This window comes from Quercus lobata, chromosome 8 (assembly GCF_001633185.2).
Source record: "Quercus lobata isolate SW786 chromosome 8, ValleyOak3.0 Primary Assembly, whole genome shotgun sequence".
Taxonomy (NCBI): Eukaryota; Viridiplantae; Streptophyta; class Magnoliopsida; order Fagales; family Fagaceae; genus Quercus; species Quercus lobata.
The window spans coordinates 51818702-51842478 of record NC_044911.1 but is presented as its reverse complement, the minus strand read 5'-3'; the positions used below and the strand labels follow the sequence as shown (position 1 = coordinate 51842478).

Here is a 23777-nt window from a genome sequence, read left to right as displayed (position 1 = left end):
ACTGTAGATGATAAACAACAATGGTTGCGGTAATCCACCTTGCAACTATATTGTAAACCAATAAAAGCCATTCAAAAAACTAACAACTAAAAAAAAAAAAAAAAAAAAAAAAAAAAAAAAAAACTGGCATGGACAATTTTTCATTACCGTTTGGAATAATAGATTAATTAGAACCTGTAATCTAATTTCTATATATAAATCCATAGTAGCAAACCTATCCATGGCAAGAGAAAGAACGTACATTGAATTATCATATACAAAACGTATAATACATGAAGCTCAAAGCTTGGGTTTGCAAGTCAATGTTTCTCAGTCAAGAAGCAGCTAAGATAAGAAGAAATATTGAAGGTTATATGAAGAGCTTTGGAAGCTGCTTCATTGAGTGGAGAGGGAAAAAAATAAACACCAATAGATGCAGAATTCAATCATGTTGATTCCTCCAAGCCATGGCAGAATCAGCTTTGAAGTTTAAAATCCTACTTATTGCAGATACTTGTAGGATCTGTATTCTTGACTATCCAAGGATGCTCCATGATCTTCTGAAGAGATAGCCTTTTTGAGGAGTCCTTCACCAGAAGCTGCACATATTCAGGAACACAACTAAATATATTCAATACAGCATTTCCTGTACACCCAGATATCAACATGAAAATAGAGTCAATAGACACGGACTAACATACTCGAAGAATGAGATCCTTGGCTTCTATAGAAACACAAGGGGTGGAAGGAAAGCTCAGGTCAACATTCATTATCCTGGTACAGCCAAATACAAGTTAACAAACTAAAAATAACACAATTTATGGTACAATTTTCTTCCACAGTAATCACACTAAAACAATTATCTCTACCTTACCTTCTAAAGGTATCGGTTTGATTCTCAGCCTCAAATGGAGGGACACCATAAAGGAACTCATAGCAAAGGATACCCAAAGTCCAGTTGTCAACTGCGTAGTCATGAGCTTTGTTCTCCACCATTTCTGGTGCTAAATAATCCAAAGTTCCACACATGGTGCGTCTCTTGGCTCTTGACTGTACAGACCATCCAAAGTCGGCAATTTTCAGTCGACCCTACAGATATAATTATAACTAAGTCAAAGAATTAATTGTCTTGACTTGATGATAAAGAGCAATCATCATAAAAGGAGCGCTAGAGGTTCAAATCTATTGCATCTATAAATTAAACAGAAAATCTGCAACTTAGTTCTCACTTCCTCAATAATAATATATAACGTTGGTCCAGGTTTGGGGAAAAAATCATTAAAATTTTTTCAACCAATTATAGACAAGTATCTATTGAACAAATAAGAAGAAAATGTGGAATTCCTCTGTGTTTGGAGCTTCTTAAAAGATAAATTATTATTCAAATACAAAAAAGAAACCATCAAGAAAAAGAAAAGAAAGGGAGAGAGAGTTCAAAAAATTTTCCTATTCATAAGCTCAAGTGTCCAACCTCAGTTGCAATTTCTGCTATAGATTGTGCAGAAAATGCATCCAATTTGTGCCTATAGTAGGTCTACTCATCGTGTAGATAGACAGAAGCTTTAGGCAGAGAGGAATTAAAAACATTGTTCTGTTCATAAGCTCAACTATCGCAATTTCTGCTTTAACATTGTACAAAACAAAGCTACATCCAAATGGTCCCTTAGTAGCTACGTTATTGTATAAATTAGTACCATAGATATGCCCAAGTAGAATTAAAGTTCATACAGAAATACTTATGGCCGACTTATTAAAAATAAAAAAAAAACAGCATCACCAAAATTTGGATGATTCTTATTTTTGGGCAGGTAAAAAGAAACAGATAAAAATATGAAATTGACTCTGCTTAGAATTTGGGCTAAATTTGTCAAGTAAGAATAGTGCAATTCATGCCAGAAAAAAATTTCCCCACAAAGTCAACAATCAAGAGCCATGGTCTGTATGTTTGAAATGAACTACAACACACCAAAAATATTATCCACTTGAAAAATACACATTTACATAATCAATCCAGAACAGGTTCCTTTATAAAACTGAAAGGACAAAGAAGAAAAAAATGTCATGAAGGATTTTTTAGCGTACCTCATGATCAAGCAACAGATTTTCGGGCTTGATGTCTCTATGAATCACATCTTTCTCATGACAAAACGCCAACGCTTGCGCGAGGCTCAAAATGTACTAAAATTCACAAGGGATATGCATAAGGATACTAAATTTGACAAGAAACAATGAATTAAACAAGAAGAAAGGACAAGAAAACCCGTTGTAACTAAACATATTGAGTAATAATTAACAGTCATGCGCAACACAAAAAGCATAGCACATATAGTTGAAGCAAACCACAATTATATATACTCAATTTTCTCAGTAAACAAACAGAGAAGGGAGAGAGAGAGAGATACAGTGGCAGCTTTGTTCTCAGAGAGAAATCCGCGTTTTCTGAGCTCCCTATAGAGCTCGCCGCCATGAGCGTATTCGAGAATCAAGAAAATGCGTTCGGAGTCGTGGAACCAACCGTAGAGTCGCAATATATTTGGGTGGCGAAGAGCGGTTTGAATCTCCATTTCTCTCTTGAGCTGGTGCTGAATTTTGTACTTCTCTATTTGCTCTTTGAATATCACCTTCAACGCCACTATGTATTTGCTCTGCCAAAAACCCAAAATGTCAGAGACTCGGATTCAGAGTTTTGCTTAGGAAATGAAATCAAAAGCAAAAAACAAACAACATTAGTACTTTTCACTTCACCTTGGCTTCTCTGGCGAGATAGACTCGGCCGAATTTCCCTTTTCCGAGGGGTTTTCCGATCTCGAAGTCTTGCAAGGACCATTGCTTCTTTGGTGATTGGGTTTGGGATTCCATTTCTTTTCGTTTGTTTGGATTTTGAGAATTCAGAATTCCTAGTTTGGACTTGGAGAGAGAGAGAGAGAGAGAGGGAAGCGAATTTAAAATTTTTTCTTACTGTTAAAACGCCGCGTTTAAAACTGCAAACAGAACTAACCAAGGCACTGTTTGGTTTGGTTTGAAGTTTTTCCCTCTAAAAGGCAAAAGTACAATTTATACCTCATAAGTTTTGATCGAAATCATTTAATTAAGTATTGAATTTGAAAATTTTCATTTTATCCCAATAATTTTGATAACATGGTCACTTCACTTCTTAGTGTGCGTTTGTGTAGTGGCATTTTTGCGTTTGCGTTTTTTTGGCTGGTTCCATGACACTGTTCATGGACTAGCCAAATGATAAAAAACGCGTGAATAATATTTTCAGTAATAAAAATTATTTTGTTACAGTATTTTCAATAATAAATTTTCAGTTTTTAGCAAAATAAGCGATATATAAACAAACCATTAATATCTATTATCGCTAGATCTATTATTTAAATTTCTTAAAATGATTTTATTCACATATTCTTATATTTAATAAATACTAAGCTATATATTACATGGTTATAAACAAATTCTATTATTTATTTTTATTTTTTGTAATCTCCTTTTTGCTAAGTTTTAAAATATTTTTTGTACTTGAGCCATAGATCATGATATTCATATTCTTATTTGCGGATGATATAGCATATCATTAGTTTCTCTAAGTTTTTCTTTAACGGACTAATTTTTTTATACTAGTATTTTGTTTGTAATAAGTAATTTTTTCTTTTGAAACATATTATTTTCATATATATATATATATATAGTGTACCTTTTTTTTTTGAGATAAGTACAGATTCTTATTTTTTAGTTTGTTAAAAAGTGTAGATTTTTTTTTTTCTTTTAAGAAACATGTAGATTTTTATTAATAGTACACGATTTAACAACTTTTTTTTTGGTAGATAACAAAAAATTTTGATTGAGTTGATAATTTTAAAATTCCATAGTTGGAGTACATATTCTCTTTAAAATACTTGCCAAATTCTATGTCAATTATATGCTTTTTTTTTTTTTTTTTGAAAAAAATGTCAATTATATGTTATGTTATATATACAATCAAACCATAAGCTCATTTTTTCTTAGTATTATATAATTCTAAAACTCATCTAAATATCAAGCATATAGCAAAAACCGATTTCGATAAGTATTCAAAAGGCAAGTGTAATCAGTATATTTTGGCTGATATTTTTGGCCAGGAAATATTTGCGGTGGATGGGGGACAAGTGGAGACAGCAAAGAAAGCTTGTTAGAAAGTATATGTTAATTGATGAATTTAATTTACACTAATGTCTAGGAGTTAAATAAAAAATAAAAAAATCAATGGATACATTATAAAACAATGAAATTATCAATATCTTAGGGACAAAATTTGAATTTTATGATTGCTGGCAAAGATACAAGTGCAAGTAGTGTCTCATGGTTACTCTATATGCTCTGCAAGAACCCTCTAATACAGCAATAATTGTGCAAGAAGTGCGAGATGTAACATGTAGTCAAGAATCAAGATGATGAAGCTTAACATTGATGAGTTCATGGCAAATATAACTGATGAAATACTGGATCAAATGTATTATTTGCATGCGGCATTGACAGAGACTTGTTGGGAAATTGCTTCAAATTCCAATTGTGACTTGGAAAGTCAATTAGGTTTCCTAGTTGAAGAAGGAAAAATTAATTTGGGTTACCTTGTTATAGAAGAAAAGGTTATTCCTTAGTGTGGAAGGAAGTCTATTCCTTGTTAAAGAGGTAATGTATTCCTAGTTTAAGAGGAAATAGACTCCTTATTAAAGAGGTAATGTATTCCTAGTATAAGAGGGAATTCCAAAAGGGTCTTATAAATAGACAATGCTACAAAGAATTTGATGGCTTTGGCCCAAGGATCCTTCCTATGGGGAGAGGGAAAATAGAGCATGAAACCAAGAGAAAGAAAATGGATTTTCGCTTGAGAGGAACGCAAGAGGAAGGAGAGAGCAAAGTATTGCCGCCTTCAAGAAGATAGTCAATGAGGAGAGAGTAAAGAGTTGCCGCCTTTGAGAAGATAGCCAACGAGGAGAGAGCAAGGTGTTGCTGACTTGGAAAGAGATAATTAGTGTGTGTGTGAGCAAAGAAAAACAAGAGAGATTTTTCTTTAGCCATAAGACATTCACAAGAATTATTTTAATTGATTTGATAATAGTGAAATTATTCAGAGTCGTGATTTTTTCCCTTCAAGAGAAAGGGTCTTTCACATAAATATTTGTGTTCTTGTGTGTGATTGCTATTTTGAATTGCTAATATTTATGATAATATTATTTGAGACCCAACAAGACTTTGAGGCTATACCCTGCAGTTCCTGGGGAATTAATCTAGAAACTTTATCGGTGTTTAATTTGGACACAAATTTTACTATCTGCTACTATTTGTTATATTTCTAGTAATTACAATTATTTATGAAGTTTTAACAGTGGGCTTCATGAAAACATTACTTTTGAATTTTGATAGTTTGGTAACGTGGTCTCTTTCGTGTACTTCAAGAATGGGAGGTCTGCAGATATGGACGACGTTCTTCTTGATGGCTATAGACTGAAAAAAAGGGGATGTGAAAATGTGACATTCTACCTGGGCTTTGTCATGGTCAGGATGCCTTATATTTGGGGAAAATATGCCAAAGAGTTTCGACCAGAAAATATGGCTCGACAATGGAATTTTTCAACCTGACCATTCAAACGTTTGTATCATCTTTTAGTTACCTCAAAAATACTTGGGTTGCAGGCGGGCCCTCGAATTTGCCTAGGGAAGGACTTTGCTTGCCTGCAGATTAAAATAGTTTCAATTGCTCTACTCCGCCTCTTCCGATTTAAACTAACTGATGATGATATGAAAAATGTAACTTATAGGACAATGTTCACTCTCCAGATTGATGGAGGTCTTCCATGTTTTTACAATTCTAGGACGGTCGTAAACTCCAGTATGTGAAGCAAAATAAGTAAATAACGTTCCGCTGTTCTCCATTGGTACTCCTGAAGTGTATAACAACTTAACAGGGAACTTGAATTCAACTTTTAGGGTATTAATAATTGGACTGTTCAACACTTTTCAACTGACCTTCACTATCATCATTGTCTGTCATTTGCGGTTTGTGCACATTTTTACAGTAATCCGGAAAACTAGCATGGAGGGTTATTCTAATACTACTCATTGCTTCATTGTAAAAACTTTTCCTTCAAAACCATCAAGGAATTTTCACTTGCTATGATGCAAAATCATCTGCTTATCTGAAAGTTGATAAATCAAATGTGTTGCTCCACCATTAATGGTGAGGCGTTAACAAGTAGATTCAAGGTTGGTTTGACATTGGAAAACTACATTTTTTGGTGTGCTTCTCTTCATGTTTAACAAATTTGTTGAAAATAGCTTGTCTTCACCTGATGTTGCACTGAAAGTAGCATGTTACTTCTAAGTTCTAACTGGAATGATTTTCAGGACAATAGCCAAGCATTCAACCTAATTATAAAAAACAAGGGGTAATTTTACAGTGTGTATTCAAACCATCTCCTAGATTTAACATCCCAACAACTTTCTAAATTGTGGATTTTTTTTCCCCAAAGTAAGCTATCCAAATTGTAAATTTACTCCCAACAATAAAATCATATTTTTAACATATAGATTAAATATTTATATTATTCTTAACCATTTATATATTCCTGATCTGGTTCCTCTTCTTAACAATGCGTAATATAATGTTAATGATTCCATATACCACAAAATGATGATAATTCATAAACCATATATAAACTTCATTCAAATTGTTTTACAATAAACTTTTTAGAGACATAAAGACCAGTCTTCGTAATTGTGCAGAAGAATACAAATCATTCAACAATAGAAAGATTCAGGTTGTGAGGAGTGACATTTACACAATGTAGACAACTAGGATTTGCCTTTTCCTTTTTACCACTCACTGGTAGCCGGTAGGTTTGAATCACTATAACACAGCTTTGCTTTGAATTGTTAAAATCGTAACATGTAAAAAATTCAGTTAGAGCCATACTCTTCATTCCATTGCTCAAGCTCTTCCCACTTGCTTTTGTTTAAGCTGGGTCTGATGACCGTCATTGCCTTATGGAAATCTTCATATCTTAGTGGCCTTACCTGATTTTTAAAGAAAAACAGTTAAGATTAGAACATATAGCATGATTTCTTAAGAAAAGCAACACAACCTAATATTTACTAGTCAAAGTGGAAGGTTTAAATAAACCACATCCGATTACTCAGATGTATAGCAATTATGCTAACTTAATTAACATACTCTACTAAAAAGCTTAAACCATGTAAACAAAAAATCACCAATTGTTGAAAAAAATAAAAAGAGGGTTGCTGGAAAATAAATTCCACATTAGTTTTACAGCTTGGACAATTAAAAGGGTCAGTCCATGTTCCATACCAGCTTGCACCCTCATTTTTTGGCATATATTAGGAAGTTGTTTACACCACCAAATCAATTTCAGACACAATACGGAGGGAGAATTCTAGAACCATTTAAGAATTAGTTACTAGGTCACAAATAGGGTTACAACTGTATACAAGTTTAGATTACCTGATTTGCTTTGACAGTAAGAATGTTAGCACCTAGCTCTCTGATTGGCATCATTGCAGCCTCTTCGCATAACGCTTGTAGATCACTTCCAGAATATCCTGTCCATCAAGAATAACAATTTGTAATTTCAATTGAACTAGAACAATTTTTTTTTTCAAATGTTGTTTTTGTTTGCAACAAGTCTCTTAGGTGGCATAATTATGTTACCCTCTGTCACTCTGGCAAGTCTCTCTATATCTCCACCTGTCAAAAATAATGAGAAGCAAATCATCATCTGATTCATACTTTTCATAATTCAGTGCAGTTAAAAGGGACACTAACAACATTGCACAGGTCACACGAGCTATGGTTGCACAATTCACTTCCTTTTGTGTGCTATATAATGAGATATCATGTTTCAGTAACAGAAAAATCCAGTAGTCTAATTAATTACCTATGTTGAAAAACTTGTTTCAACCAAAGAACTGGCCAATCTCACTGTCTTTTGGAGGCCTATAACTGCTGCTTATAATCACACTAGCATTAAATTCAATTATTATAAGTGGACCTCTTAGAAACAATATACATTGACAAGTATGTTTTGACTTGCAAACAGATGGGACCGGATATTCAATTTGTTTTACTTATCAAAAAAAGGATATTCAATTTGTTTCATTGATTGGTGCCTGGTACCCCAGCACACCTACTACAAGTAGATGAATCAATACATGCATCCATAGATATACCATATAAGCAGGGACGGAGCCAGGAGTTCAAGTTAGGGAGGGCGAAATATAGAAAAAAAAATCATTATAAAACTCCTAATAAGATTCATTTAGTATTAACAATGTAATCATCTATGAAAAAGGAACTCAATGGTTTTTTAAATCTTAGAAATCATTTATAATTGAATTCATACATAAAATTGTTTTGTAACATAAAATTGTTTGTAAAAAATGACACTAAGCATAGCACAACACTGCAATCAACCAACTTTATTAAATATTAACAACTAACTATTAAAATTTCAAACCATCTCAACTTTTTTAAAAATACACTAAAAGACAAGCAAAACCATTAATTATGTATCTATATTGTATCATTTGTTACTCTTAGTTAAAAAAAATTTATATTTGACAGTTTTGTATTGCAAGAATTCATATAAATAGCTAGAATGATAGACGGTAAAAAATATTTTTTATTGATGTTTTTATTCATACAGGCATATGTTATTAAAAAAAAAAAAAAACAAGCAGCGCATATATGTTTAAAAAACAATATCACCCAGTCAGCACATGGGTGGTTCATAAAAAATATAAAAATAAAAATACCCAGTACATGGGTACAAACTCTGAACAATAAAAGAGAGTTAAAGTAATAGAAATAGTGAGACTTCATTTAGCAACCACAAAAAATAAAGTTAAAGAGAGAAAGAGAGTTACAGAGAGAGAATAAGAGAAAATATGCTCTGCCTCTGCCTCAGCAAAGATGAGAGAGCGATTTGGTCTCTCTCAGAAGCAAATTTGGTAACAAAGTGCCGTGTGGTACTGCAGCATTTTGGTCTTAGCCTTCACTCCCTCTGTCTCACATCTCAATGCTAGTGTCTCTCTCTAGGTTAGGGTTTTTTTTTGGGGGGGGGGGGAATTTGATGGAATGATTTGAGATCAGATTGGTTTTGTTTCAAAAATTTTAAGGGCTGGGCTAATGTTTTGGTAAATTGGCTGCTTGTGCTCAAATTTCTTTAGCTTTTTTATTAGTCTATGTTGTTGGGCTAATTTTTTGGGTTTACTAATTTGTTTTGTTTGGGAGTTTAGATTTGTAAAAGTTTCTTGGGCTTTTTCATTTTGTTTAAAGGGGTCAAAGATTTTGTTGAGGGGGGCAAGTCTAATTTTATATGGGCAAAATTGCTCAAATCTGTAAGTACCTATATATATACTCTTATTTTCCAAAATTTTGGGGGGGGGGGGGGCATCGCCCCCCAAAGCCAAAGAATGGCTCCGTCCCTGCATATAGGTCTTTCCCTGAACATGGATTCAGGTGTGTATCTCCAGGTGTCAAATTCATTTACTCTCCATATTTTCCAAAGCATAACCATACTAACTTCATATTGTGCTCACAGAGGTTTTCTACAATGAACTAAAGGAGAACATTAACATAGAGGACTATTTTTACCATGTTGTTGGCTACAATATCATCAGTAAACAATATGCATCTAGGGTACTTTTTGTAATTATGGTAGTACATAAGAGATAGTATTAAGGTGAGAGTGAAACCTACAACTTTCTTATTCTTGTTTCAATCATTCCTAACTATTTTGGATGTTTCTTCTTCTTCTTACAACAAAATAGTGTAGAGAGTAAACCCTACAACTTTCTTATTCCTGTTTCTATCCCTCCCAATTAACTTTGATGCTTTACGTATCTCAAAATATTGGACCAAACTAGCTTAATATCACACCTGACCTTTCAGATCTACAAAAGAAGCTAGATCTAGAGAGGGTGATGATTTAACCGCTAAAAATGAGAATAGTTCCAATAGAGTTTCATCTTTTCTGGGACTTCATAAGAACTTCCCATAAAAATTCATTATTAGCCACTCTAAAAGGTGTAGCCAATTTGGGCACCATTCCTTTCTACCCTTCCATGGGACTCCCAGAAAAAAGAAAAACCTTTCTAGTAGTTTAATGCAACCAGATTTGAATAAATAAATAAATAAAAAGTTCTACAAGTTCACTTTATTTTGCCTCAAAGTAATAACAAAAAGAGTACAACCATAAGCAGCTTTTTAAAGATATTGATAAGAAATATGAATTGTTCGTTTAAAAAAGACAAGCTTCAAGATAAAATACAGCATATTCTTACTGGGTAAGGAAAAGGCCTGGCCCTTGAGTTTGTTCTTAAGAAGTAGTCTCCTAACATTTTCATCTGGTAAAGGTATGTATATTCGCTTCACCTGGTTCAGGGTTTCACATTAAACTGAGTCACATTACCAAAAATAAAATTGAGTAAAAAATTCTGATAATCTGCCAAAAAATAATATATGAAGCTTTCAATAAGGAAAAAGGGAAAACAAAAGCTAAACAATCTTTTAATATGCTACTCTAGTTGTTTGTTGTGTCATATCTTTCTTCACATTAGAATCTTTTTGAAATTTAAAAAATGTGAGCAATTAGTATATTCCAGCCACTACCCTAGGTGAGTACTCTAGACACTAGGGCTAAGGCTCTCCATTTGCCTTCAAGTTGAACTAAACGAACATTCATAAGTTCCTTCCCCCCCACCCCTTTTGCCACTCCTTGTACTTTCTGGCCCTGAAGGCTTGGCATCTTTTATAAGTTTGCTCCCACCAAAAAGGACAAGGACATCGAAGCATGAAGAAAGTGACTGAAAACTACTATTACAGTAACTAAGCTCTTATTGCATCAAATGGAAGGCTAAATCCAATTACAGTGCAACTTCTATGTATAAATACCACATGATATTAGACAAACCAAAAATAATATAACTAATAATGATTCATTAATATTTATCCTTGAATGTAAAAAAAACTCAGCACTTCATATTTCATAATTTAAGTTCCCAAAACAATTGAGTTGCAGCACATTCATGACAAATACTAACCAATCTCCTAAGAACTGCGTCGTCCAGTTCTTGTGGCTTATTAGTAGCACCTGCATGAGCATGAAAGCAGAGAAAATTAGAAAATGAAACTGAAGCATTAGATATGCAAATTACATCAATAGAAATCAAATCCAGTAAGGACACCAAAAGAAACGTCCATGGATGTTGGACATGATGGTATACTATTGAATAAAATATGTGGCCTATAAAACAATACCACTGTGAAAGATGCATGTAGCTGACTCCAAAAGGCGAAGACAAAACCTAACTGAATTAAATATAGAGCTCACCAATGACAATTATTACATCATTACTATTAGAGGCCACCCCATCAAATTGTATAAGAAACTCTGACTTTAACCTTCGACTCGCATCATTTTCATTAGCCAATCTTGTTGACATGACACTATCAATCTGTTAACAATCATACAAAAAAAGAATAATTAATTACCATTTCAAAATGTTACAAATTTGGAATAAACAAAAATTCCAATTAAAGCACCATCCCATTCTCTTTTTCATAAGTAAACCAAAGAACAAGTCTTAATAATAGTAAATATTATACTAGTTTATATGATGAAAGCAAAGTTAGGTAATGGAACTCAACAACAAACAACAAACCTTAAAATCCCAATTACAAGGAAGAATAACACTAATAGTGCAGATGGCGGTTACGGTGGACATAGCACTGATGGTGGTGGAGGTTGTGGTGGTAAACATCTAAATGATGGTTGAGTGTAAAAAAAGACAAGTTTCTAACATAGTCATTTCACAATGGTTATAGAGTACGTTTAGGAGAGAAAAAGAAGAAGAAAAACACGAGGGAAACAAAGTTGAACAATGCTACCCAATAGGCCCTAAGAGCATTCACAATGAGCTTAACAAACCCCATTCTCAAAATTTTGATGAAAAAAACTTACTTTTTCATCTCCAACGAGCTCACCACTGACTCAACAGATTTTTGCTTTGCTACAGTAACTCAATAATTGTTGACTTACAGTAGCAAAGCTAAATCTTTGCCATCCCTTTTTTATTCCCTCCCAACCAAGACTCTCTCTTCTTCCAGTACAATACACTGATTTTTACTTTGCTCCACTCTTCTTCTTTGATGCTGGCCCAACGAGTGAGACAGTTGTTCAATGGAGGTCTCATGATGGCAGATCAGTATGTTGGTAATGGCAACGAGATGGTACCGACACACATCATGATGGTCCTTGTGGTGGCATGGTTTGGCAATGGCAAGCAACATGGCTTCCAATGGAACTGATTAGATCCAGATCGGACTAATGCATGGGTGGATCTTGCATCTTACATATTGGCTTTGACGTTGACACTTGAGTTTGTGGTGGTGGCTGGGGGATCGATGATCCGATCTGAGCTGGCAGCAGGGGTTCATTGATTGGGTTAGGACTCAGTTCAGATGGGTTTATTAATGGGCTTGGGTTTAGGGTTCTGGTAAGCTTGGCTGTGGATCTTGTTGGTGCGTATTTTGTGCATTCACAGATTGGGAGTGATGTTGTTGTTCATTTCTGTGGGTTGAATGAGGAAATGTGGTGATGGAGGAGAAGAAAAAATTTGACATTGAAAGAGTATAAAAAGATTAAAAAATAAATAAATAAATAGAGAGTTCATTGGGGAATGTATCAAAATAGTTGGTAGTTACAAAAGAAAAAGGCTTTTCTAGCAAAACTTAACTAGAACTCTGTTGAGCTCATTGTGAATGCCCTAATATGTAAAATATGAATTTGCAACCTTCACAAATATTCATGTATTTGATTAATTTTATTGTAAGACAAGATTATCATTCAGATTACTAAATAACAATATGAAACTCAACTCCTAGCCACAGCAATAATTGTTCATTCTCCAATACAATCAATTTCAGCCAACTAAGATTGGTATATCAAGTTCCAGCTCAAGTTCCAAATAAATACGAATCTGAAAAGTGCCATAGGACACAGCAATGCAATGCAAACTTTATGCACTCAATGTTCCTTCATGAACTACACAATCTACTTAAGCATAAAAGGAATAGCATACTTCAAGGAAAACCAAGTATGGTGACTACTAAGACCCTCACAATGTAGTTTGCAGAAAGGATAGCATACTTCATCCATGAAAATTACAGATGGCTGTCTGGATTTAGCAACCATGAACAGAGCCCGTACAAGCTTTTCAGCCTCCCCCACCTATTTCAATGTAAATAAAACTTATAAGACCCTCTCCAATAAGGACAATAACTAAAAGAAGAACCATAGACATCATGATCTTTAAAATAAATTAATAAATCAAGGACAGAGACACACCCATTTTGATGTCAAGGAAGATGCAGAGACGTTAAAAAATGTTGCCTCGGACTCTGAAGCAACTGCTTTGGCAAGCATGGTCTTCCCATTACCGGGTGGACCAAAGAGAAGCAAACCTAATAACATCAGATATTTTCTCATTAAACTAATTTTTGGAGTGTCACTGGTCTGTATGTAAAAGTATTCCAAAGAATTGTGTCATTACCTCTAGCTGGCCTCCGAAGACCAGTAAATAAGTCCCTTCTTTTAGTTGGCAAGATTACCATCTCCATTAAAGCTTGCTTTGCCTTCTCAAGACCAGCTGAAAACAAACTCAAATAAGTAACTTTGTTATTTAATGAGCTACATGACTACCGAAGGAAACAGAAAATGAGAAAAACAGAGCATTAATAATTTCATACCAACATCTTCCCATTTAACAGACGGACTTCTATCCACTATTGTAGTATTTATCATTTCAACCAATTTGTCTTCATAACCAGAGTTAGCATCTTTTGTAGGTTTAGAGCTTTCAACTTTATCTGTCTGATTCCTCATTCTTGGGCTGTTTGTACTAAAAGAAGAAGATTTTTTCAAAACATCCTTTCTAGGATTCAGTGCAGGGCTCTGAAATAAAAAAGAAAAGCATCTAGGTCATAATCAAGATTATTTTATTTAAAAAAAAGAAGAAAAATGGGTGTGTAATCATCGTAAATGTTCTTTAAAAAGGAAACAAAAAAAAAAACAGCGAGGCTAGTTTATAAGTATTAAGGACTTGAAGAATAGTAAAAATGAAAGGTGAAGAACATTGTCCAAACACATTTCCAATTAAATAAAATCAAGAAAGGATTAAGTGGAAAAAATTCAACTAAAAATACACCTACTTACCAGAAAAAGCATAATCACGCTTCAAGTGGAAAATATAAACTAAAATAAAAATCTACTTTTATAATTCAACAAGAACAAATACCTTGCTTGTCGATGTGCCACCTGAAACAAGAAGGGGGCAGAAAAGAGAGAGGAAGAAGTATAAGTGCTCTCAATAAATCCATATCAACTTAAAAAACAATGCATGATCAGTCGTAACAGTATGAGAAACGAACCTGCACGCCTACTTAAAGCTTGTAATCTTTCTGACACATGACCCTGCCATTTTGATATTTTTTGACGGTAAGATTTCACCTTCTCTTGTTCACTGTTACAAAACCATCTATTTAAATAATACAAATAAAGAATAACTACCCCCCCACACACATATTTAATAAGTAAGTTTTGACCCCAAGGGGAGGGAGAGATTCGGACTAGTGACTGGCTTCATAAGGAGTGGCCCCCAATTGTTTGAGCTACCCTTTAGAGTAAACATAATTGAAAATAAGGCAAAGAAAAAAAGAAGAAGAAGAGTTAAATCCAAAATTCATATTTCCAACTCCACCAGAGTCATGCAAAGCATTGGGAACAACTTCAATATCAACAATTTACTTATTTTGGTAACCTAAGTAATTACAAAAAATGTACAGTCATGAAATCTGTTTGGTTAACACTTCACTTTCACTATAGAAGACCAATTGCTAAGTTGGTGATGGATGTGTGCACTAGTAGTATAGAATTATGTGAAATCCGAATCCTTTAAACTAGCCCCTAATCCACTTTCAAAAGAAAAGAAAGGAAAGGAAAGGAAAAAAGTTTTAAAAGAAGAAGAAGAACATGTTCCAAGATAAAGAGTTATACAAAAGATTTTATTTATAGAAGGAAAAGGAGTACTAGTATTGGAAGTACTATCTAACACCCAGATATGAACTTCCTTTGATGTGAGATAACTTTAACAAGATTTGTAAATCTCAACTTGCGAGAAAAGAGTTAATAAATAGACCCAACAATATCCTAAATCTCTTTGATACATAGAGAATGTCCACTCCCCTTTCCAATTGCTGAAAAAATGCCACAACCCAATTTTATCAAGAGATCATTAAAGAAATAAACTAAGATGTTTCACAATCCAGATAGAAACACTTAAAATTCACATCTAATTAAATTTTCCTCAACCAATCAGATCAGAGAGATCTTAAGACGACTAAGATGTTCTACAACAAAACCTTAAAGACGCACAAGAACTCTTTCCAACCTGATGACAAATGAAAGGATGTTTTTAATGCTTTCCAATCTCTCCATTGCATATAAAACCCATTCTTTGTACCATTAAACTGCTAACCTGGAAACCTCTCAATTCTTCTATTGCAAAAAAATCTACCAGACCTTTCTAAAATCTACATTTAAGCCCCATTATACATGGGTTTGCCACCAGAATTAATTAACCATATACACGGGTTTGCTAAGTGAGGCCATCTTAGACTAAATTTATAGAACAAAATATGAATGCCCATATCATTTTTCCTAAAGTATTAGACACCAGAGCTAATGCCAAGCTCAGAAAACTCCCATCTAGCTACAATCTGTTCAAGCAATTTCAGAACAAATTCGCCGTAAAAGAGAGGACAAAAAACACCAATTACTTAAAGCTTATATAACCAAAAACAAAACACAATGTACAACTTTCTCAGCAGCCAAACAGAATGCAAACCCAAAAAAAAAAGGGAGGGAAATAGAATTACCTGGAGGTAATATATGAAGGAGCAGGAGTGGAACTAGCTTCGAGGAGTATTCTCTGGGCGTTTTTGTAGTGAAGAATAGCATCGTCGACTAAGCCCCACTCTTCGGCTCTAACGGCCTTGGCGATCTCTTCCGTTGCCAAGTCGTGGTAACCCTTGAGCTTGTGTGCGACGCGCTCGTTCGACACGCCTTCCATGGTTGATGATGAAGAAGAAGAAGAAGAAGAAGAATTGGGATGGATAGGGTTTGGGTTTGGGTTGGAATCGTAGGCTGGGGAGCTAAAGATTGAGCCAAAAGAGTCGATGAGTTCCTTCAGGAAGCTCATGTCTGAAACACAAAAAGAGGGAAATTTATGTGATCAAGTCAAAATTCAAAAGGCGAAAGCTAAAGAGAAAGCGAGCCACGGAGAGAGAGAGAGAGATTCTCACCATTTTTTTTTTTTGTCCGAGAGATGATTTCCGACGGAGTGCTTCAAGCTTGGCTCTGGAAAAATCAAAAAGGGAATTTTTGAGTTCAACAACAAATTTTGAATTACTGTTTTTTTTTTTTTTTTTTTTTCACTTTTATTAATCACGAAAACGAGATTGTGGAATTTGGAGGTGTAAATATATTTGGCGGCGCTTATGGGAATATTAAGTTAAATAAATGGTTTTTTTTTTTTTTTTGAGAATAAATTAATGAAAATTTAATATTTTTCGTGGAATCGAATTCGTGCTACATACGGGAAATATTAAATGTTAGTAATACTTAAAAAAAAAAAAATTTAAGAAAAAAAAAAAAGGGGGCCTGAAGGGCCGAAGAAACCTTTCTTTACTTTCTTTAGAAGTTATTAGCTAATTGTAAATCGTATATAGTTCTATTCTTAAAACAATTAGACAACTGGTCGTTGTAGTATAGTGGTGAGTATTCCCGCCTGTCACGCGGGTGACCCGGGTTCGATCCCCGGCAACGGCGATATCCTTTTTAATGTTTCTCTGTTTTTGAGCATTTCAGTTTTAACTGGTACCGTACGTCTGACTTTTTTCCCCCAATACACTATACTAACGCTGGCAGTCGATAAGACAATGTATAAAACCATGTTTCCTACCTCTCCTCTCCTTTAAAAAAAAAATTTCCCTACCTCTCTAAAAAAAAAAAAAAAAACTTGATCCTCAATTCTTATTTATATTTTTTTTTTTGTGAATAAGTGTTTCATTAAGAGTGCATTTAGTTGGGGTGAAAATTAGGGGATGGAAAATGAGGGAGATAAAAGTGCAAAGAAAATGGTATGGGAGAGTGTTTGGTTGAGGGGGAATATGAGAGAGATTTTGATAAGGCACAAGAGTTTTCTCCTCAGGCGGGTTGAGCTTATCATTTGGGGTGATTTTGGAGTCTCCCGAATAATACTAGGACTATAACTAATTTTACATTCATTTTCATAATTATTTTATGTGGCAGACTATGTTGATTGCTTGTTACTTTTATATGAACCTACTTTTTTTTTTCCTACTACTCAGCGTTAGCCACATTAAATAGTTGTGGAATTGGGCGTTGTTCTAACACTTTTTGTCTTGCTAATTTGATGAGAAATTGGGGGGAGGGGGGGAGGTTTAGAGGGGGCTTGATGAGAAATTACCCTTCTACCTCCACCTCCTCCCACTTATGTGTGTGCATTTTTTTTTCTCGACTTTAACGGTAAGGTTTCTTTAATTTTTTAATATCGGAAATGTTTTTCCCTTTTAAACTATTTTTTGAATGTAATAGGGAAATGAGAGTAAATTTATATAAATTATATTTTCTATTATCTTATTTTTCTTCTAAATCAAATAAAAGAGTTTTTCATTTCTCTATTTTTCCATTATTCCAACCAAATACACATGAAGAAAAACTAATCATTAAAAGAAGAAAAATTAATTATTAAAAAAGAAAAACATCTATAGCCTGGAGATTAGTTAATATGACATTGTGAGAAAGCTCAGTTGACTTGTGGGGTTTAGAAGAAGAGCTCTGGATAGGGAGAATGACATCGGGACCATTCCAACTAAGTTATTCTAAAGCTCCTTTTAGGATAGGACAATACATAATAATTTTCACAATTCGTTAATATGATTTGTTGTGATTAGAATCACATCACTTTTATTTAAGTTTAACATTAACACCATTTTTTATTATGTACTAATCATAACAATTGGGTTTGTAGGGTTATTGCATGATTTCATCAATCCAATGTGTCAAAATTAATATTAAATTAATTTTGTTAATATCAATTTGTAAAACTTATGTAGTTTAATCTGTAATATCCTTAATCCCACTTCACATATGTTACACATTATATGGAGAATTTTTTTTTTTTTTTTGAGTCTTGTTAAAAGAGGACCTAAGGTTTAGATATTAAAGAATAATAAATATTATGAGTTGTAACTTGTAATACAATTTTTTTAAAAAAAAAAACACTTGTTAATAGTTCATTGGCTTGCACCACATCAATTCATTGCGATTGTGTCTTTTAAAGACTTTATTTTTTTCCTTCAAAAAAGATATAAATACATCATTTAAAAACTTGTGTCATCTTGTATTTTCAATATTAAAATTTATTTTTCATTATTATAATTTATAATTATCAACCATATCAATTATTACAAAAAAAACCCGTAAGTATATTGCTTTTACTTCACGAAAAAGCAAAAACCTTCAATTAAATACAAGCAAAACCTAATTCCTTAACCATTCCAAAGTCCAAACCCACAACCAAACTCGGCGCAGCACCTTCTTTGACGTTGAGAAAACAATTTCATCAGAAATTTGGGCAAGGCCATGGAGTCGTCGTCGGTGGCAGAAGTGGCGGAGAACAAGGCGACCGTGGTTGCACAAATAAAAAGTATACTGGCAGATACACTTGAAGTTGGCATTCAATCCGTGACAAGAAGCCTTTGGTTAGGCGGTGGAAGCAGTTGGTGTGGTTCTCAAAAAGTGTACCTAATTAAGAATGCATGTGTAAGCTGGTTCGTTGATCTCAACGACAAGTTCACTACCAAATATAGGGCACGGCTACTTGGGCTTTGAAAGAGGATGTGTTGTGCATGTTTTTTTTAAAATATTTTTATTATTAAAAGGATTTGGGACGTTGTTTTGAACATGCGCTTGATGAAAAGGGAAGTTGGTGACCTGTGTTATGAGTAGTTTTTTGCAACATGTTGCTAATGTTAGATTATATAAGAATGTTAACAACTCTATTTAGAAATATAGCTATATATGTGTAGTTCATGGAGGCTGTTTTTGAGAATCAATGCTTGTTTTCTTTTTGTTGAAACAATTCACTCCTCTTTCCTAACAATTTAAGTTTTTTGAACAATGCATAATTTTCTCTCATGGTGTTTAAGTTATGAGTGGTAATTGTGTAATAGTTACACATTATGTGTACATGTACCGAATGTGTAATAAGAATTAACCTTAAGTTATAGTACTTTTTTTTAGTGTCTATCAAAGAGAAGCCCGGTTACATACATGTGGATTTCATGTTCATCATGATACAGTGAGTTGTACTATATGGATACAAGTGTGTATATATATATATATATATATATATATATCTGGCTCCCTGTCTACCTCAGCCCCCCTCATTGGAATGGATGATACAGAAAGTGGTCACAACCTTCACATTGGTAACATTATTAGTAGTCATTTTGTCTCTATCATATAATTATTGCTGCGAGTTCTTCTTTGTACAAATATTCTTCAATCCAGCATAAATATAAACCTTCAATTATTATTACTACCTTAATTATTGAAGATTTTTGTAGCTAAGAGAACGGATTGAATGTCAATTTCCAAATAATGATTCTCTTAATTAATTTCTATAGCACAAACCACCAATCTCAAGTTTGAACCATTAATTTTAGGTTATCTTTTTTCTGGGGATTGCTCAAAATTTCAGTGTTTGTAAACCTAAGGTATAAGTGCTAGGTTATCTCAGCAATTATATGTGATAAATTGAACTTTTTGAAACCCCAAAATGGTGGATCCTAGTATTGCCTATTCTTTTGTTGACATAAGAAGCTGTAAGAGCTCACCAAAAGTTTCTAGAAATACGGAGGGGTGCTATTTCAGATTGGAGTATAAACTTGAGTATTGTTTTGGTGAAATGAATGGAACACCATTAGAGAATGCCATAGCTTTGAAAAATTAGATAGTTTTAACCATTGTCATAATTACTGAAATGGGATACCTGCAACTTGAAGTCTGGAGCAATAAATTTGTGGGCCACTTCTTGATTGAGCATCCTTCAAGGTGAAACTATTACGATCTTATCTATCTATCACATGCTTTCAACCCTAATCACTTCAGATAGATAAGGTATCAACATCAACATATTTTTATCAAGTAGCTAGATTATCCTTCAAAGTTATAGTGTTATACTAGCAATTGAGCCCATGCCTACTATTGGATCGATGTGCACAATACATTGCTTGCCTGCCACACAATCTTTTTGCATTCATCTCATACACAAAAACAAGAACAACATAATCAGTACCACTAATATTCATTGCAGTGAGGAGATTTATTTTGGTCTCATCACTGGAGCCATTACCCAATTATAGAAGAAAAAATCACTATGTCAATCATATAGCATATAAGATATTTCATCATCTTCACTGGTATCCACTCATTTAATCGCAGCATCTCTTTTTCATGGATAGTACAATCACTATTTTCAGTTCTTTCCTTCCATAACTTAATATAACTCTCCCTATCCTCATAAGGCTCAAGCTGATCAGTTTAGCTCTGCCTTAAATCTTGTATTTGAAAGTATCTCCTAGCTGTCTAAATTGGAGAGGACAAGAGATCTCTGTATTGAAATATGCAGAAAGCTTGGCTTTACGAGGAGAATGGTCCCAAGGAAGTCCTCAAGCTGGGAGACTTCCCTATTCCAACTCCCCTGCATAACCAACTTCTTGTCCAAGTTCGAGCTGCTGCTTTGAATCCTATCGATTCCAAAAGGCGGCAGAGACCAATCTTTTCTTCTGACTTTCCAGTGAGTAGGAACCAAAAGTGCAAAAACAAGGAGTAAATTTATACTAATTGGCCACCCAGCACACCCCCGGGGGGGGGGGGGGGTGATGTGCTGTTTTTTTTCTAAGCGACAGCTCTAATTTGTTAAGTTCTTGGTTTGAATTGCTTTATATTGTCTTGCTATATCATAGGACTCCTTTGGAATCTACTGTAAAGATGAGTTGGTTTACTATTTTAAGATACAGGATGTGAAAGAAAAACTTTTTCATTTAAGATTAACAGAAAAATATTGGGGTGGGGGGGGGGGGGGGGGGGGAGAGGTGGTGAAAATAATTTGAAGCAGGTAGGAAAGACAAAGTAAAGAACAATAGATAATAAATTCATGTTGAATAAGGATAAGTTATTAATTTAAGCTAAAAAAATGTTGCATATTTGTGGCTTGCAAATAATCTTTTATGTATTATATGCTGATACCTTTGAGAAATTTATAGATTTTTGTACTAATGCTGCTGAAAACATTATATAAACATGCAAAAAAATAACTCCTGGCCCCTACTCCCTAGCAGGTTAGTAATTAAATTTGAACCAGCAAGATTTTAAGATACATCATTTATGCTAGTATTCGTGCAGGTGGTCCCTGGCTGTGACATGGCTGGTGTGGTGCTAGGAAAAGGCAGCAGTGTTACGAAATTTGATGTAGGTGATGAGATTTATGGGAATATCCAAGATTTTAATGCAGAAGAAAATTTAAAGCAGCTTGGAACTCTGGCAGAGTTAATAGTTGTGGAAGAGAGTTTGATTGCAAGAAAACCGAAAAACCTTTCATTTGAGGAAGCTGCCAGCTTGCCTTTAGCAGTTCAGACTGCGATAGAAGGTTTCAAAACTGCAGGTTTTAAAGAGGGGCAATCGATTTTTGTAGTAGGTGGAGCAGGTGGTGTTGGAACTTTGGTTGTTCAACTAGCCAAGCACTTGTATGGAGCTTCTTATGTTGTGGCTACAACTAGTACCCCAAAGGTGGAATTTGTTAAAAAGTTGGGTGCTGATAAAGTTGTAGACTACACAAAGACTAGATATGAAGACATCAACGAGAAATATGATTTCGTCTATGATACAATTGGTAAATTTCTCACATGGATTATTTTACTTAGAATTTCCACCCTAGGGAAGTGCTTTATGGTAGCTCTCTTTTCATATTAGCAACTTGAATTGTTGAATAGATCTTAAAATTTATTGACCCTTGTTATTAGGAAAATAATATGTATATGTGAAAGCATGATTGCTGTACTGTTACTGCTTTAAACCATTACAACTGCTTTGCTTTTTTGGAGAAAACAATATGAGAAAATTAGAGCTAACAGCCTCATTCTTTTTTACATTTTCTGTCTTCCTTGTGATTAAAAAACTGGTTGCAGTGCACGTACTCAATTTGAGTGTATTTTTTTGTTTGATTGATTACTGGGACTTGAAATTTGAATCCATGATTTCACCAACCACCCCCCAATCCTTATGGAGCATGGGGGTTTCATTTAGCTTAAAGGTCATTGGTGTTAATATTTCTCTTCTAAAGCAAAGTTTTAATTCAGTGCTTTGAAGTGAGATTTAGTATTCCTTATTATCTGGTAGGCTTTGCAAGGAAAGTGTTTCATCATGTCACTGTTAGCTTGACCAAGATTAGTAACATGGTTATTTTTACTAGATTGTGGGATTGAACCAAGAATCTGATTTACCCTATTAAGCATGCTTATCTGTAAGACTCACTATCCAATTGGTCCTCATTTTTCATTAAAATTTTGATCTTCAGGTGACAGCAAGAATTCTTCTTTAGTAGCTAAGGATGACGCGCCAATTGTTGACATAACATGGCCTTTGACTAATCCAAGAGCTGTTTATTCGAGCTTGACAGTTTCTGGTGAAAACTTAGAGAAGCTTAGGCCATATTTGGAGAGTGGAAAGCTTAAGGCTGTGATTGATCCAACTGGCCCTTATGATTTTGGAGATGTAATTGAAGCTTTTCGGTATTTGGAAACTGGAAGAGCAAGAGGAAAAGTTGTCATCTCTCCCTTCCCTTCACAGCATCTTCCCTCCTCTATTCCATCTGAGAGCAAGAACAATGTAACATCTGAAATGGATCTTAAGAAAATTTATGTTTCCTGAGTTGTGCGCCTGATAGTTCTGAGTAATATATATGAATTTACAAGGGCAGGTTTAGCTTGTCATACCATGTTCTAAACAAACTATTCTACCTCTGTATACTTCAGATGTTCTGATGTGATAAATAAAAAGGTTCCATTTCTCACTTCTCTGGCTGATCTTTTGTCCTGAACTTCTCAAATGTAATGAGCTACTGCTACAGTATTTTATGCTCCCTTTCATGTTTGACAAATATTGTTGAAATCTATGTCTAGATGAGAGAACTTTTAAGCTGGTTTTAAGCTGGTGTTGTTTGAAAGGTAATTTTTATACCAGAAAATTTTTTAGAGAACAACTTGGACATGGAAATTTTAGAATAGACATGTAGAATGAATTTGTCAATTTTATACAGTTAGCTGAGTGAGGCCAAAAACTGTTAATGGAGAGTTATCCTATGGGTTATGAGTCATGATCATATGAAGTATAATCAATAAACAATTGCTAGCGGTTGAAAATGATATAATGGACAAATTGGTTGAAAAAATATGTAGAGAGAGAGAGAGGCAAAGCGGTTATGATAAAAACTAAAAAAAAAAGTCGAAACACGCGGCGAGCAGATAGTTGGAACTTGGAAGCTAATATATGTTGCTTTGGATCGGTCAACATTTGTAACCAAAATGTGAAATGCTT

At 34.2% G+C, this 23777-nt stretch overlaps 3 protein-coding genes, 1 non-coding gene and 1 pseudogene across 8 annotated transcripts; 3 read left to right on the top strand and 2 right to left on the bottom strand.

The window, feature by feature from the left end:
• Window positions 1-228: 228 nt before the first annotated feature.
• Window positions 229-2957, bottom strand: LOC115957343 (serine/threonine-protein kinase Aurora-3). Of its 2 annotated transcripts, none has more exons than XM_031075564.1 (6): window positions 2725-2956; window positions 2382-2624; window positions 2062-2157; window positions 854-1068; window positions 681-753; window positions 229-578 (listed from the first exon to the last, which is right to left on the bottom strand). In XM_031075564.1, the coding sequence occupies exons 1-6, from the start codon at window positions 2836-2838 to the stop codon at window positions 477-479; spliced, it is 843 nt and encodes a 280-aa protein (XP_030931424.1). In that variant the 5' UTR covers window positions 2839-2956; the 3' UTR covers window positions 229-476. The 2 variants fall into 2 exon arrangements, with proteins under 2 accessions (XP_030931424.1, XP_030931425.1); XM_031075565.1 differs by having other exon boundaries at window positions 485-600; window positions 2725-2957.
• Window positions 2958-4113: 1156 nt separating this feature from the next.
• On the top strand, window positions 4114-5856 carry LOC115957042 (annotated as a pseudogene).
• Window positions 5857-6647: 791 nt separating this feature from the next.
• Window positions 6648-16572, bottom strand: LOC115956102 (spastin). 3 transcript variants are annotated; one of them, XM_031074569.1, is made up of 14 exons: window positions 16397-16570; window positions 15971-16295; window positions 14465-14556; window positions 14332-14351; window positions 13784-13988; window positions 13588-13683; window positions 13383-13498; window positions 13185-13265; window positions 11367-11490; window positions 11077-11126; window positions 10318-10408; window positions 7685-7720; window positions 7478-7575; window positions 6648-7032 (listed from the first exon to the last, which is right to left on the bottom strand). In XM_031074569.1, the coding sequence occupies exons 2-14, from the start codon at window positions 16291-16293 to the stop codon at window positions 6916-6918; spliced, it is 1449 nt and encodes a 482-aa protein (XP_030930429.1). In that variant the 5' UTR covers window positions 16294-16295; window positions 16397-16570; the 3' UTR covers window positions 6648-6915. The 3 variants fall into 3 exon arrangements, with proteins under 3 accessions (XP_030930429.1, XP_030930431.1, XP_030930430.1); XM_031074571.1 differs by lacking the exon at window positions 11367-11490 and having other exon boundaries at window positions 13157-13265; window positions 16397-16572; XM_031074570.1 differs by lacking the exon at window positions 16397-16570 and having other exon boundaries at window positions 15971-16390.
• Window positions 16573-16850: 278 nt separating this feature from the next.
• TRNAD-GUC lies at window positions 16851-16922 on the top strand. Its single transcript has one exon. It is a non-coding gene; the product is annotated as a tRNA-Asp (tRNA).
• Window positions 16923-20369: 3447 nt separating this feature from the next.
• LOC115958245 (2-methylene-furan-3-one reductase-like) lies at window positions 20370-23254 on the top strand. Of its 2 annotated transcripts, none has more exons than XM_031076648.1 (3): window positions 20370-20602; window positions 21588-22074; window positions 22759-23254. In XM_031076648.1, exons 2-3 carry the CDS (start codon window positions 21606-21608, stop codon window positions 23109-23111), a joined length of 822 nt encoding a protein of 273 aa, XP_030932508.1. In that variant the 5' UTR covers window positions 20370-20602; window positions 21588-21605; the 3' UTR covers window positions 23112-23254. The 2 variants fall into 2 exon arrangements, with proteins under 2 accessions (XP_030932508.1, XP_030932507.1); XM_031076647.1 differs by having other exon boundaries at window positions 20371-20979.
• The last annotated feature ends 523 nt before the right edge of the window (window positions 23255-23777 follow it).

What these genes read in the sequence shown, in the direction of transcription:
- LOC115957343 (XM_031075564.1), bottom strand. Translation starts at nt 2,838, where the DNA reads ATGGAATCCCAAACCCAATCACCAAAGAAGCAATGGTCCTTGCAAGAC. An exon ending in ATCTCGCCAGAGAAGCCAAG is followed by an intron (nt 2,625 to 2,724) that starts GTGAAGTGAAAA and finishes GGTTTTTGGCAG; the next exon opens with AGCAAATACATAGTGGCGTT. An exon ending in ATCTGTTGCTTGATCATGAG is followed by an intron (nt 1,069 to 2,061) that starts GTACGCTAAAAA and finishes TTATATCTGTAG; the next exon opens with GGTCGACTGAAAATTGCCGA.
- LOC115956102 (XM_031074569.1), bottom strand. Translation starts at nt 16,293, where the DNA reads ATGAGCTTCCTGAAGGAACTCATCGACTCTTTTGGCTCAATCTTTAGC. An exon ending in AGCTTTAAGTAGGCGTGCAG is followed by an intron (nt 14,352 to 14,464) that starts GTTCGTTTCTCA and finishes TTCTTGTTTCAG; the next exon opens with GTGGCACATCGACAAGCAAG. An exon ending in CCAGGCCTTTTCCTTACCCA is followed by an intron (nt 7,721 to 10,317) that starts GTAAGAATATGC and finishes TATTTTTGACAG; the next exon opens with GTGGAGATATAGAGAGACTT.
- LOC115958245 (XM_031076647.1), top strand. Translation starts at nt 20,806, where the DNA reads ATGCAGAAAGCTTGGCTTTACGAGGAGAATGGTCCCAAGGAAGTCCTC. An exon ending in TCTTTTCTTCTGACTTTCCA is followed by an intron (nt 20,980 to 21,587) that starts GTGAGTAGGAAC and finishes GTATTCGTGCAG; the next exon opens with GTGGTCCCTGGCTGTGACAT. An exon ending in TTTCGTCTATGATACAATTG is followed by an intron (nt 22,075 to 22,758) that starts GTAAATTTCTCA and finishes TTTGATCTTCAG; the next exon opens with GTGACAGCAAGAATTCTTCT.